The 15,182-nt window shown below is 41.4% G+C and overlaps 2 protein-coding genes across 3 annotated transcripts in view; both read right to left on the reverse strand.

The window, feature by feature from the left end:
• The window catches only part of FAXDC2 (fatty acid hydroxylase domain containing 2), an 881,086-nt gene that overhangs the window by 537,147 nt on the left and 328,757 nt on the right, over positions 1-15,182 (reverse strand). The gene's annotated exons all lie outside the window — the stretch shown is intronic.
• Positions 1-15,182, reverse strand: part of LOC137437478 (ubiquitin-conjugating enzyme E2 E3) — a 35,124-nt gene that overhangs the window by 9,541 nt on the left and 10,401 nt on the right. Inside the window, exons 2-4 of the mRNA XM_068131841.2 lie at positions 7,274-7,450; positions 4,408-4,458; positions 3,310-3,442 (exon numbers count right to left, since the gene is read on the reverse strand). Coding sequence (XP_067987942.2) covers positions 3,310-3,442; positions 4,408-4,458; positions 7,274-7,425 — 336 coding nt within the window. The 5' untranslated portion in view covers positions 7,426-7,450. The remainder of the gene's footprint in view (positions 1-3,309; positions 3,443-4,407; positions 4,459-7,273; positions 7,451-15,182) is intronic.

The following is a 15,182-nucleotide window of genomic DNA, read 5'->3' on the forward strand; positions in this document are numbered from 1 at the left end:
GGCAAGACTAAAGTTTGCCAATGAACACCTAGACAAAGACCAGCACTCTGGAACAATGTGCTCTGGACAGATGAGTCAAAGGTAGAGCTATTTGGCCATAGTACCAGAAGACATGTTTGGCGAAAACCAAAGACAGCATTTGACCACAAGAACCTGATACCAACTGTAAAGCATGGTGGTGGAAATATTATGGTTTGGGGCAGCTTTGCTGCATCAGGGCCTGGGCAGCTCACCATCATAGAATCCACGATGAATTCTTCATTGTACCAGAGGGTGCTTGAGGATAATGTGAGGCCATCTGTCGGAAAGTTGAAGCTCAACCGTAGGTGGACCTTGCAACATGACAATGACCCAAAACATACCAGTAAATCCACCAAGAAATGGCTGAAAAGAAAGAAATGGAGGGTTCTGGAATGGCCAAGTCAAAGCCCGGATCTAAATCCCATCGAGATGTTGTGGGGGGATTTGAAACGAGCTGTGCATGCAAGAAACCCCTCAAACATCACACATCTGAAATAATTCTGTATGGAGGAGTGGGCAAAAATTTCTCCCAGTCGATGTCAGAGACTTGTAGACAGTTATAAGAAACGTCTACTTGAGGTTGTTTCTGCCAAAGGGGGCAATACCACCTATTAGAGCCAAGGGTGTACTTACTTTTTCCACATGCCAAATTTGCATTTATGATTATTTAAATTATACAATGGACAACCAAATGTCAATGTTTCATGATATTTGTTGCATTATATCACCTTTATCTGTCAATATTGTTGAAATGAAGATCAAATAGCTGTATGTTGAAATATTTTGAAAAAGGCAAAACTTTACATGGGGTGTACTTACTTTTTCACGTGACTGTATATGTGTGTGTGTGTGTGTGTGTGTGTGTGTGTGTGTGTGTGTGTGTGTGTGTGTGTGTGTGTGTGTGTGTGCGTGCATGCGTGAGTGAGAGTTAGCACCCTGGCCAACTTTAATATAGTGCTCCCATGCGGCCTTAATGACAGTCCGACAAATTGTCGAAATTAACCATAACATTTTCACATCTAATTTAACTATAAGTTGATTTTGTAAGTTTAATGTGGATTACGTCCAAGTTACTTGTGCCTGTTTGAGTATTTTCATCAGATATTTTTTCATGCTGGTACACCCGTTCCCTCGGAGAGCAGCAGGAAGGGTCAATCCTCTCTGGGGTATATGGATTACAGTAGATCTCGGGTCGAACATCGGGCGTATGTTCAGTTAAGAAGTTTCTTGTAGAGTGCTCGCCAAATGGCTTAGGCTTTCAAGCAAGCACTCCATTGAAAACCGTTGATAAGGAACAGCTGGCTTGGCAAATGCCAGCTAGCTGCTTGGTAACTGAACACAGCCTGGGTTTTCTCCCTTTCAGTTTAATGTTAAACGGTATTAGCGACTGTTTCAAAAGGTAATTATACTCGTTTGTGGTTTATATATTTTACTTCCAGTTCGGGTTTTCCACGACATGGCATGATAAGCTATTTATACACATTAACACAGTGTTTGTCCAAGGAGGAAACCCCTTGGGAAGAGAGGATATTATTAGTATTAATATATATATATTTAATAACATTAATATTATGCTATTATCTTTGGTGTTGTGTTTAACTTTTGTTATTTGAAGCGGCTTTTGAAAAAAGCCACAATAAGCTATCTTAATAGATATACACCTAATAGATATATACAGGCTTCAAGAACATACACCTCAACACGGAGTTCGTCCAGGGTGCAAATCCCCCTTGGGAAGGTGGGGGGTGGGAGGGAGTTAAATCGCTACGACCTCCGTCGTATGACCCTTAGTCCCCATCAAGATTGGTTGTGATTGGATAAGTAACAACCGAATGTATCGAGGTCAGGCACCAAATTGCGTATTTTAGTATGATCAAAAGAGCATTGTCACCTTTTTGGCCCATCCATACAGTTCCATGCTGAATCCTTCATTCATGTTTTTCATAGGGTGATAAATATAAAACAAGGGTGTTTCAAAAGTTTCAGGTTCAAAATTCATTCATTCCAAAAAAATTTTTAAAATTCAGTTTCAAAATGAACTAGAACAGACAATTTATAATTCCTTGAAAATATTAAATTAAAGCAAATTAATTAAAACAATAGATAGTATAATTAACAATTATGATTTGGACGTAAGCGCCAGGTCCCCCTCCCACCCCACAACCCTCATGCATACTTTATGATTTATAGGGTGTGTAGGAGAAGAGGGTGGGGTGTGTCATTGGAATGGTGGCAATGGCCCTTATGGTGTACAACAATTGTGGTGACAAAATGAAACAAATTTTCTGTTTTAAAATGAAGCATTAAAATGATTTATAAATAACTGAAATATATCTGTTAATGGCAATACACAGGATAAGATACCTTTAAATTATGGATATGAAAGGTAACATCAGTTGAAGTCAATACTTGTAAAAGAGCCATTTACTTATATGATGTATGTATAGAATAGAGTAGCAAGGGTAAAGTGAAAAAAATTTACATTGAGAAGAGGAAGGGAAATGGGAAGGACAAGAATGAGAAGCGTGAGTAAGGGAGTATAGGAGGAGCAGGGGCAGAATGAAAGGGAGCTCAAAAGGAGCTTCAGAAGAGATTTGAAGAAGGGGAGGAAAGGGACGTGTGAGGGATTGCGGGGAGATTGTAGGGCGCCTTCTTTCTGCTCTCGCACCCTCTGCTCTTTCCGTGCTTTGTCCCCCCAGGTTTCTGCAGGGCTTACAGGGTCCACCATCAACCCCCTTCTGGTGAAACTACCTCCAGGATCACTGCACACCTCCATTTATTTGTTCCTCTTTTTTTTCTCGCTGGTGGAACCAACTTCCACAAGCTCTTCAATCTCATTCCTCTTTCCATGGCTTCAAGCCAGCTGTTCACCATCATCTCAGATCATCTCCATCCAAAACCATGATCTTTACTACCCCTATCAACACTCCCCAAGCCTACCTCTTTTAAAGTTTCCAGTTTTTCCTTCAACTTCTGTGATTGAGAGTTTGCAGCTGTATCCACCTAGACCAACCTCCCTCCCCCCCTCTACTCCCTTCACCCCCCGCCCAGTGCCCTCATTCTTCCCCACATCCCTTATTCATTCAAATCTCCCTCTATTTTGTTCCTCATCCCTGCTGCTGATGTGTTCGCTTCCCCATCTCTTTCTATTGTTCTTTTCATTCCGTTACGTCCTAGTCTGTCCTGTGTTCTAGCTCCTCCACAGGCTTCAACACTGTACACAAAAAGGCAATTGAGGATTTTAAGTTTTTCAAACACTCTTCACTTTTAAATAAATATTGATACTACCTTGGGTGGCTTGAATGGATAGTCTGTGGAAAAGGAGATGTCCAAAAAAAATATTCCTCCTTCATAAACAGAACCGGGGGGTCCAAGGATTGTTGAACGCCATTCGTACATATTGTCCCCCTTGGGAGTGGCACTGGACAGACAAAGTCAAAGATTATATCAGATGATGCATTACATGCAATATAAAGAATACAGAAATCTAAAAGCTGTGTAGAACAAATTATTTTGCTTGGATAGAGTCATAGATGATCAATACATTAAAAAGTAGAACGGCACTCAGGAGAGCGCATACCTACGCCAGGCTGAACCGTTTGTTTACGTTGTGTATCCCACTGATAGGCCGGACCTGAATCCGGACCTGAAACAAAATCTCTTCGCTTGTTCTTGTCCGACAAGTTTCGTATGAATCTGTCCATAACTTTTCGAGATATCGTGCTATATATCGTATTGGCTCTCTCGCTCTCAATGGTGAAGAACCTATTTTAAAATTCTCATATCCGGGTCCAGATCTTCACCAAAATCGAATCAATTTGTTCTCGTCACACAACGAACCTGTCCACCAGATTTTGGCCGAATCCGTTCATACATTTTTGTGATATCCTGCTCACAGACAAACAAACGGACAGGCATTGGTGAAATTGTAACCTCTGTCCACCTTCACTAGCAGAGGTAAACATGGTTTTCACCAAAATAATGCAACTGAAAAAGGCAAAAAGTTTGGTATGGCTGCAAGGTTGCTGGAAAACATGAAAAGCATGACTGCTAAATGACCTTTCAAAAGCAAACCCAAAGCGATTATATTACAAACATAAAAGGAAGTACCATAGTCTTTGCAGAGCAATGGTGCTGTTGAAGCAGTTTCATAGCAAGGGTTACACTGGGTGGTTTGCCATTGCTTTCCCAGTGTTGTTTGTCCATGCTCTATCCTTCCAAATGCTGAACGCCAAGCAAGGAAGCAGTACGCACCATTTCTAAAGTCTTATGGTTATGACCTGGCCGGGGTTCGAACCACCGATCTCCGAGACTGAGAGAGGGTGTTCTAACCAATACGCCGCTGAGTCTAGTTAACATAACTACGAGTCTATGAGCATAACTCACCTACAGTTCGGTGGTGGATCCAGCGTAATATCAGCCAGTTCCTTTTGGATTCTGCAAGAGAATGATTAACAACATAACATTCCATGTTTCATTAACTGTTCATCTCCTTAAGGTACAAAACAAAAAGTTCTCCAAGATAACGTCTGTGGCACAGGAAGCATCTTCTGTGGTCTCAAATCAGCCACAAGAGTAACAATGTTTGCCATGTGATAAGTAAAGTAAAACTGATGATAAATTTGCATTTTACAATTGGCTAAACATTTAGGACTTTAGAATGAATAATTTAAATGTATATTTACAATAAACCCATTGTTGAACTTTTGGTCTCCTGTCTTTTAAGCTGTTCCACCCTTTTAACCGGGGGGAATGTGTTGAATCAGAACCCTCTCACCTCTTCCTTGTCAACTTTTCAAAGTTCAGACTTTTTTCTCATCTGCATTCCTTTATCCCTCTGCTCTCAATGTGCCATTTCTCTCCGTTTTGTATTTATCTTTTTTTTTGTTTGTTTTCAGAGTCGAGGCTTGTATAAGAGCTAACACATAAAACACATAAAAACATCGACAGAAACCTGAAACACACATAAAACATGTAATAAAGGGAGCGGGAGACGAGAGGGGCAGAGAAAGGGCAGCACGGCAACAGTAGAAAACACGGACATTGGGAGATCTGTGGAAGGGAGAGGGATGGGGGTGGATGGGGAGGGGTACACGGTATAAGCAAGATGGGCACTACAGGGAATTTCAGGAAAGAAAACGGAATTTGAAAAGGTGGATTTGCGGTTTATTAACAGGGGTAGGAGGGGAGTGTCGTTGAAGCTGAAGCGAAATGTGTATGCTGCATGTGTGAGAAGTGTTGTGATTTATGGGAGCGAGACATGGGTCATGAATGTAGAGCAGCACCGAAGGCTGGAAAGGGTGGAAATGCGAATGGTTCAGTGGATGTGCGGAGTGTCGTTGAGAGAGAGGAAGACAAATGATGAATTGCGAAAGATGATGGGAATAGAGCCTGTGATTGATGCTGTGAAGAGGAACAGGATGAGATGGTTTGGTCATGTGTTGAGGAAGGATGAAAGTGACTGGTTGAGATGAGTGATGGAAATGAATGTAGAAGGAAGTAGAGGACGGGGAAGACCGAGAAAGACTTGGCTAAAGATGGTGGAAGAAGAAATGCGGGCAAGGGGGTTAACAAGGAGAGATGCAGAAAATAGGGCAAGATGGAGAAGATTGTCATGGGGACCACAAGGCTAACCCCCGCTCTAGCAGGGAAAATGGCCTTAAAATGCATGTTGTTGTGTGTTGTTGTAACGGGGGTAGAAAAGATCAACGTTTTGGATGGGGGCAGAGAAGAGATGGTGGTGAACAGCTGTTTTAAAGACCTTGAGGGAGGAGTGGGATTGAAGGGTGTGGGAGTTTGTTCCAGATGCAGGAAAAAAAGAGGAATGAAAGAGTGAAGGTGAGCAGAGAGTCTTGATTTTGGCAGTTTCACCAGAAGAGGGTTGCTGGCAGTTCTTGTGCATCCTGCAGGAATATTTAGGGGACACAGCACAGACAGAGCTGGGGGGGCTCGGCCAGAGAGGAGTCGGTAGAAGACAAAGACCACCAACCTGCCTGCGGTGAGAGAGTGAAAGGCCCTCAGAATCAGCTTCATTGCAGGAGATTCCAATGATTCTGAATGCTTTGGTTTCTACAGCGTGAAGCGGGGCTCGGCGTGAGGCAGGAGCCCAGAGGGGAGAGCAGTACTCCATCAATTTATTATTACATTTGATTTATTTATTATTATTAATAATAATAATTTATTATTTACACCCTTATTCTCCTTCTCAATTTATTTGCCCCTCCCACCTCTCCTTCGCCACCCCATCTCTCCAAAAGGATGAACAACAAACCCACCTGTCTATTTCGTTTGCATAATCAACCACTGGAAAAATATAGTCTACTCAAATTTCTGGCCCTCACCATCTCACCTTGGCAGACAGTATGTCAAAGCTGGTCTCCAACACCATTGATTCTCCATTATGCCAAATTCTTCATTGGTAAACCTGACCTCTCACAGTCTACAAGGCCTTTATCTGTAGCTCAAGTATACAGTACCGTACTGCAATCCTATATGGGCTGGTACCACCGGCTTCACACATATCACTCCCGGATGCCGTAGAATCCAAAGCTTTCAACATCATTGGCATCTATCACAAAGAAGCAGAAGCAGCTTTCTCAGCGCAACAGGTTGGTGGCCTCTCCTCAGTCCCATTCAATATTCCCACAGCCCCATACCTGTTAAACTCCAACAATACAGGATCATTGCTCACCCATACTCCTTGTTCCTCCCGCTTGTGGAACGTCCTTCCTCAGTATGTTCAATCCCACTTCTTCTCTCCTTTCAAGTTGGCAATGAATCGCCATCTCAGGTCATTTGCCACCTCAACCTTTGACCTTTCCTATCTTCAATACTCCCCGACCCAGTCACCTTATCTATTAGGAGGGTATTTGTTCCTTCCCTCCACACTACTCGTCCTGTATGTTAATTCCCTTGCTGTGCCCACACCACCATCCCAATATCAATGTGTTACCTTCACCTCACTCTTCCATTAACCAAAACTTTATATCCCAAAAAAACAAAACTTTTTGGACATGCCAATAGCTCCGATGAGAAATTATTTTCTCGTTCAAAATTTTTCGTTCTCATTTTTCTCAATTTCTCAATTTTCTCAAAAAATTATAGTTAAAAATATTTACAGATTAAGCAGGAATCAGTAAACAAGCATTAAAAGCACAGATGTTATCTGTTGTGTTTCTTTCCAATGTCCAACCAAATAATTTTAAACTAAATTCAAACAAAAATACATAATATGATGCAGGATTTTCCTGACCTCTTCTCACTTGTACAAATCTTCTTCAAATCTCTGGGGGTGGATTTCTGCTTTCCCGCCTTCTCCACAGACGCTGGACATAGTGAAGCCACCACGGGTCTGTGGGCATCGGAAGCGCTCGAGCCAGTTCGGCTGTTCTCTTCGCTCGACATCACGTCAAGATTGCAATCAATGGTCCTAATGTAGCAAGACAAATGCATCAACCACGTTCAGAGATTATTAATGAGAGACAATTGAAAAATAAGCATAACTCGAGTGACGTCCATGACACGCCATCGTAAATCCCCACGCTTCCCTCATAAAGCAAAGTTGAAAGATGGCAGAGAGTTCCACCAGAATTGACCAAATATCAACTTTTGAGTTAATAAATTTCCTGCTTTGACCCCTGTCATCCTAAGCCCCCACCCCATGGGGCATGAACCAGCGGTGAAATCCCCAAAAATCATTACATATTTCATGTATCCACCAATGTTGATTGCACATACAAAATTTCATTTAATTTTTTCTGGCCATAATTGCATTTTTCGTTATTTGAACTTTTGACCCCACCCTATTGGGCAGGGCCAAAATGACTGCTTTGGCACCTCCTTGCCATATGTCGATCATAACTACCAAAAGACAAACAGACAGTCGGACAACCGATGACACGACATCGCCAATCCCTACACTTCCCTCGTAAAGCAAAGTTGAAAGAGGCAAAGAGCTCCACCAGGATTAGACCCAATATAAAATTTTGGGTTAAAAAAAAACAATTCTCGTTTTGACGCCAAAGTCCCCACCCTGAGGCATGAAGCAGGGGTCAAATCTAATAATTCGTTACATATTTCACGCGTCCCCAAATATTCATTGCTCATACAAATTATCCTTAAAAAATGTTTAAAAATATGTCCGTAATTGCATTTTTCGGTATTTGACCCTCTGACCCTGCCACAGCAGGTGGAGCCAAAACCGATATGGCTCTTGCGCCTTCTTGTCATGTGGTGATCATATCTACCAGGTTTGGTGAATTTTGCCCAACGGTTTAGGAGGAGATAGCGTGACAGACCGACAGACGGAGCCGATTACAATATCCCATCATTACCTTCCCCCTCCCCTCAAGTTTTTGTCAAATACTGTGAGGATAAGAATGAATTAACCATAAACTCTTTAGTGAACAGACATAAGCAAAGAAAGTACTCAAAATATATCAAGTAGCTTTCTCAAGCAATTATGCCACGTACGTGGAGAAATGCACTGACGACTTCTGATAAATGTCTTACAAGGATACAAAAGGATGCCGCCCAGTAACAAGTTCTGTACAAAGTGCTTACATCCTGAATACAGACAGTCGAGACAAACGAAAGCCTTCTGGGGCCACGCACACACTTCATGTGAAATATTTGGATACAGTAATCGAATTCCAGTTTCTCTTGGTTCCTTGGTCGTTTTAGCATCATTAAGAATGTATCAACCTCACCCTCTGTGTGTGCCATGAGTGGGATAACGCCGACTGTATGTAGGCGTACAGATGAACACAAAAACAAACACTCTTTAATCTGACGTGCTGCACCTGAAAAAGAAAACTACACGATATATCTAGAGAAATGGAAACATAAAATAGATGAGATATATAGTTTTATACATACATACATTTTTGATGCACCATAATCTTTACAGATTGTACCATAAGCCTGGTGTTGGCTTAGCGGTTGGGGTGCTGGCTTGGGATCCTAGGATCCTGGGTTCGAATCCAGGTCGATCGCTGAATTAACGCCAGGGGGGTTGACTCAGCCTGTTCATCCTTCTGAGGTCAGCAAATTGTAGTACCAGTTCACTGGTAATTCCCTGTGTGTTGCAAGAGGCGACTAACAGGGTTGGAGGCAGGAAGGGCATCCGGCCGTAAAACATTGCTTCAAAAAGGGGACCAAGGTGCCCCAAAAAGGCCAACCCCTGCTCTGCGGGGAAAAATGGCCTCTGAAGGTGGTTCTTCTTCTTCTTCTTCATAAGCTTTGCAGAGAATTGGTGTTGCTTAAGCAGTTTATTGGGAAGGGTTACACTGGATGGTTTGCCATTGCCTTCCCAAAGTTGTTTGTCCCTGCTTTATCCTTTTAAGTGCTGAGTATCAAACAAGAAAGCAGCCACGTACCATTTTGCTACAAACTCATTGGAAATACATACATCAATAAAATGCCTTCTTCTTCTTAACCCTTTATAAGGGGTGAGGTCTAATGGTACCAATCTTCTGCCACGCCTTGCCAAAGATACTCCTCCACTTCCACCTGTTCTTGGCCAACTCTCTCCACTCTCCAACTACCCCCACCTTACTGATATCACTCCACACACAATCTTCCAATCTCAACTGCGGTCTACCTCATTTTCTCCTACCTTGTTCCCTCAACCAGCACCATTCTATTTCCCCCCATCCACACTGTTGTGGAACGAATTAATCTAGCCTGTCAGGTCAGGGAGCTCAACACTAATTAAAAAATAGTTTTACAACAGTTTCAACTGCGGGAAACTTTTCCCAAACTTGTAAATATGTTGAAATCTGAATACACAGCTTATTTGTTGAATACAAAGATTATATATATATATATATATATACAGTCACGTGAAAAAGTAAGTACACCCCATGTAAAGTTTAGACTTTTTCAACATATTTCAACATACAGCTATTTGATCTTCATTTCAACAATATTGATAGATAAAGGTGATATAATAAAACAAATATTATGAAACATTTACATTTTGTAGTCCATTGTATAATTTAAATAAACATAAATGCAAATTTCGCATGTGGAAAAAGTAAGTACACCCTTGGCTCTAATAGGTGGTATTGCCCCCTTTGGCAGAAACAACCTCAAGTAGGCGTTTCTTATAACTGTCGACCAGTCTCTGACATCGACTGGGAGAAATTTTTGCCCACTCCTCCATGCAGAATTCTTTCAGCTGTGCGATGTTTGAGGGGTTTCTTGCATGCACAGCTCGTTTCAAATCCCCCCACAACATCTCGATGGGATTTAGATCCGGGCTTTGACTTGGCCATTCCAGAACCCTCCATTTCATTCTTTTCAGCCATTCCTTGGTGGATTTACTGGTATATTTAGGGTCATTGTCATGTTGCAAGGTCCACCATCGGTTGAGCTTCAACTTTCCGACAGATGGCCCCACATTATCCTCAAGCACCCTCTGGTACAATGAAGAATTCATAGTGGATTATATGATGGTGAGCTGCCCAGGCCCTGATACAGCAAAGCTGCCCCAAACCATAATATTTCCACCACCATGCTTTTCAGTTGGTATCAGGTTCTTGTGGTCAAATGCTGTCTTTGGTTTTCGCCAAACATGTCTTCTGGTACTGTGGCCAAATAGCTCTACCTTTGACTCATCTGTCCAGAGCACATTGTTCCAGAAGTGCTGGTCTTTGCCAAGGTGTTCATTGGCAAACTTTAGTCTTGCCCTGATGTTCTTTCAGGACAGCAAAGGTTTCCTCCTGGCACACCTCCCATGTAGATCAAATTTGTGCAGCCTCTTTCTCATGATGGACTCGTGCACTTTGACATCAACAGTGGCAAGAGCGACCTGTAGGTCCCGTGATGACATTCTGGGGTTCTTAGAGACTTCTTTCAGCATCTTGCGGTCTGCTCTCAGGCTGAACTTGCTGGGGTGGACTGGCCTGAACAAGTTGGCAGTTGTTTGGAATCTTCTCCACTTGTAGATGATCTTCCGGACAGTGAAATGATTGATTTCAAATTGTTTGGAGATCTTTTTAAATCCCTTCGCAGACTCGTAGGCATCTATAACCTTCTTTCTGAAGGCCTCAGAGAGCTCTTTTGATCTTGGCATGGTGACGCCGCACACTTCAACAACAAAGAGCAAACCAAACTAAATGTCTGAGGTTTAAATAAGACAGGTTCCTCCAAGATCCTCTCTAACGATGTTCTAATCATTTGCACTTGAGCTGGTGCACCTGATTCTAATTTTAGGTATTTGAAGTAGTGATAAATGTAGGGGTGTACTTACTTTTTCCACATGCGAAATTTGCATTTATGTTTATTTAAATTATACAATGGACTACAAAATGTAAATGTTTCATGATATTTGTTATATTATATCACCTTTATCTATCAATATTGTTGAAATGAAGATTAAATAGCTGTATGTTGAAATATGTTGAAAAAGTCAAAACTTTACATAGGGTGTACTTACGTTTTCATGTGACTGTATATATATAGTGTATGTATATATATATATATATATATATATATATATATATATATATATATATATATATATATATATATATATATATATATATATATATATATATATACATATATATATATATATATATATATAGGTCAGAATTTTAAACGAGGTACATTTGGGCCTCCTAGGGGTCAAAAATTTTTTTGGGGAATAGCTAAAAATCACCTTGATATCCTTAAAGCCCTAAGCCTGGGCTATCAAACGCAGCCAAACTGACACCGATCGGCCCAGAGGTTCCGTTTTTATTCATGGTCAAATTTCCCTTCCTTGTTAGCATAACGTAAGACACCAAAATAAGATATATGAATTCCTTCCTCTTCTTCCCGAAGATGCTGTTTCGGCTAGTTTTGCGTACTTAACGCACCAGGAGCGTCCCGATCTTTTGAAATGGCATAGAATTCAAGCTAATGTGATGGTCTGATGGAATATTTCACTTCGATATGCACTTACCTGGCTTACAGGGAGCATGACCGGTGCGTAACGTAAGAGACCGTTATGGTTTCTAAATTCACACTCAAGCTTGTTGCGTCTCAGAGAAACAAAGGAGGTCAATGATTTTTACAGAGTTAATACATACGTATAAGTGCTGTTTGTTGCACCCTAAAGAAGAACTATGGAACACCCTGATATGTGTAAAACAGGGCTTATATAAATATCTCTTACGTTACGGTTCATCTGCTTCATCCTATATGAGGAGGAGCTGTGACTCAGGAACTGACATGAGTAACACAAAAACACATTCAGTAGAGTAGTTATATAGATCTACTTTTATTCCAGCTGTGAAAAGTATCTGAAAAAGGCTTTTATAATGAATGCATGGCTTTGAAGGGTAACGAAATACTTTAAAAAATGCCCTTTTTCACCATTTTTTGAGGTTCAGAGGCTTATAACATGTAGATAATTGATAAAAAGTATATAAAACTATACATTTTCTGAAAGCCGTGATTGCGTTCTACAAGATGACACCTAAATGTTCTAATTCAGAACATTTGGGACAAAGTTATATAGGTTTAAAGCAATCAATTTGTGTTTTTTGGGATTTGTACCTCGTTCAAAATTCTGACACACATGTATATATATTTTATGAAGCTTACGTACGCAATTAATTCATTTTTCCCCACAGCACCAAATGTCGAACCAATCTCAACCGGCGTTTCACCAATCTCCCCGCCAAGCTTACTTCCATACCAATCTCCTTCCTCAGTTCATCCATCCTCCTTCTAATTCTATCCACCTTCTTCACTCCCATAATCCTCATGACACAGTTGTTCTCATAAACCCGCAGTTTCTGTTGTTGTCTCTGTCAGTGCCACTGTTTCCAGACTGTAAAGGTAGGCCGGCATCTATCAATTCACCAAAACTCTTCCCTTCATTCCCTTGTACATTCCTTCCATCAACCTAACGTCTGCTTCTGGTACTCCCATCCATATCAGTGTCACCATCACCATCTCTCTTGGGACATGGGACAGTGTCATAAGCCTTCTCCACATTCACAAATCCCAATGCCATTTCACATTGCACCTTCAACCTCTTCGCCACCAGCTGTCTCAGCACGAACATTCCATCTGTCGTCCTCCTACCGGCCTACCCTTTCTAAACCTCTGCTGCTCTCCACACTCTTCCTTATCCTCCCATCCAGAACCCTCTCCAGCACCTTCATGACATGACTAAGGAGTGTAATGCCCCTATACTTCCCCGGATCTTGAACATGCCCCTTTCCTTTCCATATCAGCAAAGTTAACCCTGTCCTCCACTCCTCTGGAATCTAACCATCTCTCAAACAGTGGCTTCAGAAAGTATTCACACCCCTTGACTTATTTTACATTTTGTTGCGTTACAGCCTGAATTTAAAATGGATTGAATTGAGATGTTTTTTGTCACCAATCTACACATAATATCCCATAATGTCAAAGTGGATTTCTTTTTGTAGAAACTTTTTCAAAATAATTAAAAATGAGAAGCTGAAATGTCTCGAGTTGATACATATTCAAACGCTTTGCTACGACACTTCAAATTGAGCTTAGGTGCATCCAATTTTATTGGATCATCCTTGAGATGTCTCTACAACTTGATTGGAGTCCACTTGGGGCCAATTCAATTGAATGGACATGATTTATAAAGAAACACACCTATATATATACAAGGTCCCACAGTTGACAGTGCATGTCAGGGCAGAAACTCTACCAGGAAGTTTAAGGAACTGTCCGTTGAACTCTGAGATAGAATTGTGAGGAGGCATAGATCTGGGGAAGGGTTTTAAACAATTTCTAGTGTTGAAAGTTCCCAAAAGCAGCAAGCTCAATCATTAGGAATTGAAAAGAATATGGAACTACGCATACTCTTCCTAGAGCTGGCCGTGCAACCTGAGCAACAGGGCAATAAGGACCTTGGTCTGGGAGGGGACCAATAACCCAATGAATACTCTGACAGAGTTCCTTGGCTGAGATGGGAGAACCTGCCAGAAGGACAACAGTGTCTACAGCACTTCACAAATCTAGGCTTTATGGGAGAATGGCCAGATGGAAGCCACGCCTGAGAAAAAGGCACATGACAGCATGCCTGGAGTTTGCAAAAAGGTGTGTGAATGACTCTGAGAGCATGAGGCAAAATATCCTGTGGTCTGGCGAGATGAAAATTGAACTGTTTGGCCTGAATGCAAAGCTCTACGACTGGTGGAAACCGAGCATAGCTCATCACCCATTTATCACAATCTCTACCGTGAAGCATGGTGGGGGCAGCATGATGCTATGGAGATGCTTTTCAGCAGTAGGGACTGGAAGACTTGTAAGAATTGAGGGAATAATTAATGGAGCCAAATACAGGTAAATCCTTGAACCTACTTCAGAGTGCAAAATACCTTAGACTGCGGCAAAGATTTATATTCCAACAGGACAATGACGCCAAACATATAGCCAAAGCAACACTGGAATGGCTTCAGAACAAGAACATGAAAGTCCTTCAGCTCCCCAGCCAAATGCCAGATTTGAATCACATTGAGAATCTGTGGAAAGACTTAAAGATTGCTGTTCATGACGCTCCCCATCCAACTTCACAGAGCTTGAGCAAATCTGGAAGCAGAAACTCCACAAATCCTGATGCGCAAAGCTGATACAGACATACCCAAGAAGACTAAAAGTTGTAATCACTGCCAAAGGCACTTCTACAAAGTATTGACTCAGGGGGTTGAATACTTATGTAAATTATATATTTCTGTATTTCATTGTACACCGCACCTTTCCTATGCCATCTCCAGGCGCTGCATAACGTCATTGTCGGGCACTGAAGGGGGCTCGGCAGTGACGCAGGCTGAAAGGGAGTACACAGTTTTCCCTCTGGTTGTTTGTTTGTTTTTTTCTTGTTTGTTTTCTTGGTTGTCCAGGCGATATCTCAGCCATCCTTTGAGCTAGGAAGCTGAAATTTCGGCACAATAGTGAGGAAGTACTTTGTAAAAAACGATATTTTTCGTTTTTTGATTAATCAATTAACTGAAGAGTTATTTAATTATCAGCAATTAATTAAGTACTTATTTATTTCCTTTCTATTCTGGCCATGATCTCAGGCACCTTTTGAGTTAGGAAGATGATATTTGGACATGCCAATGACAGTGATTTGGCTGTAAAAGATTTTTTTGATTTGTTGATTAATCAATTAATCAATTAAT

Source organism: Myxine glutinosa, chromosome 1, assembly GCF_964187855.1.
Source record: "Myxine glutinosa chromosome 1, kmMyxGlut1.1, whole genome shotgun sequence".
In the NCBI taxonomy this organism is placed as follows: domain Eukaryota; kingdom Metazoa; phylum Chordata; class Myxini; order Myxiniformes; family Myxinidae; genus Myxine; species Myxine glutinosa.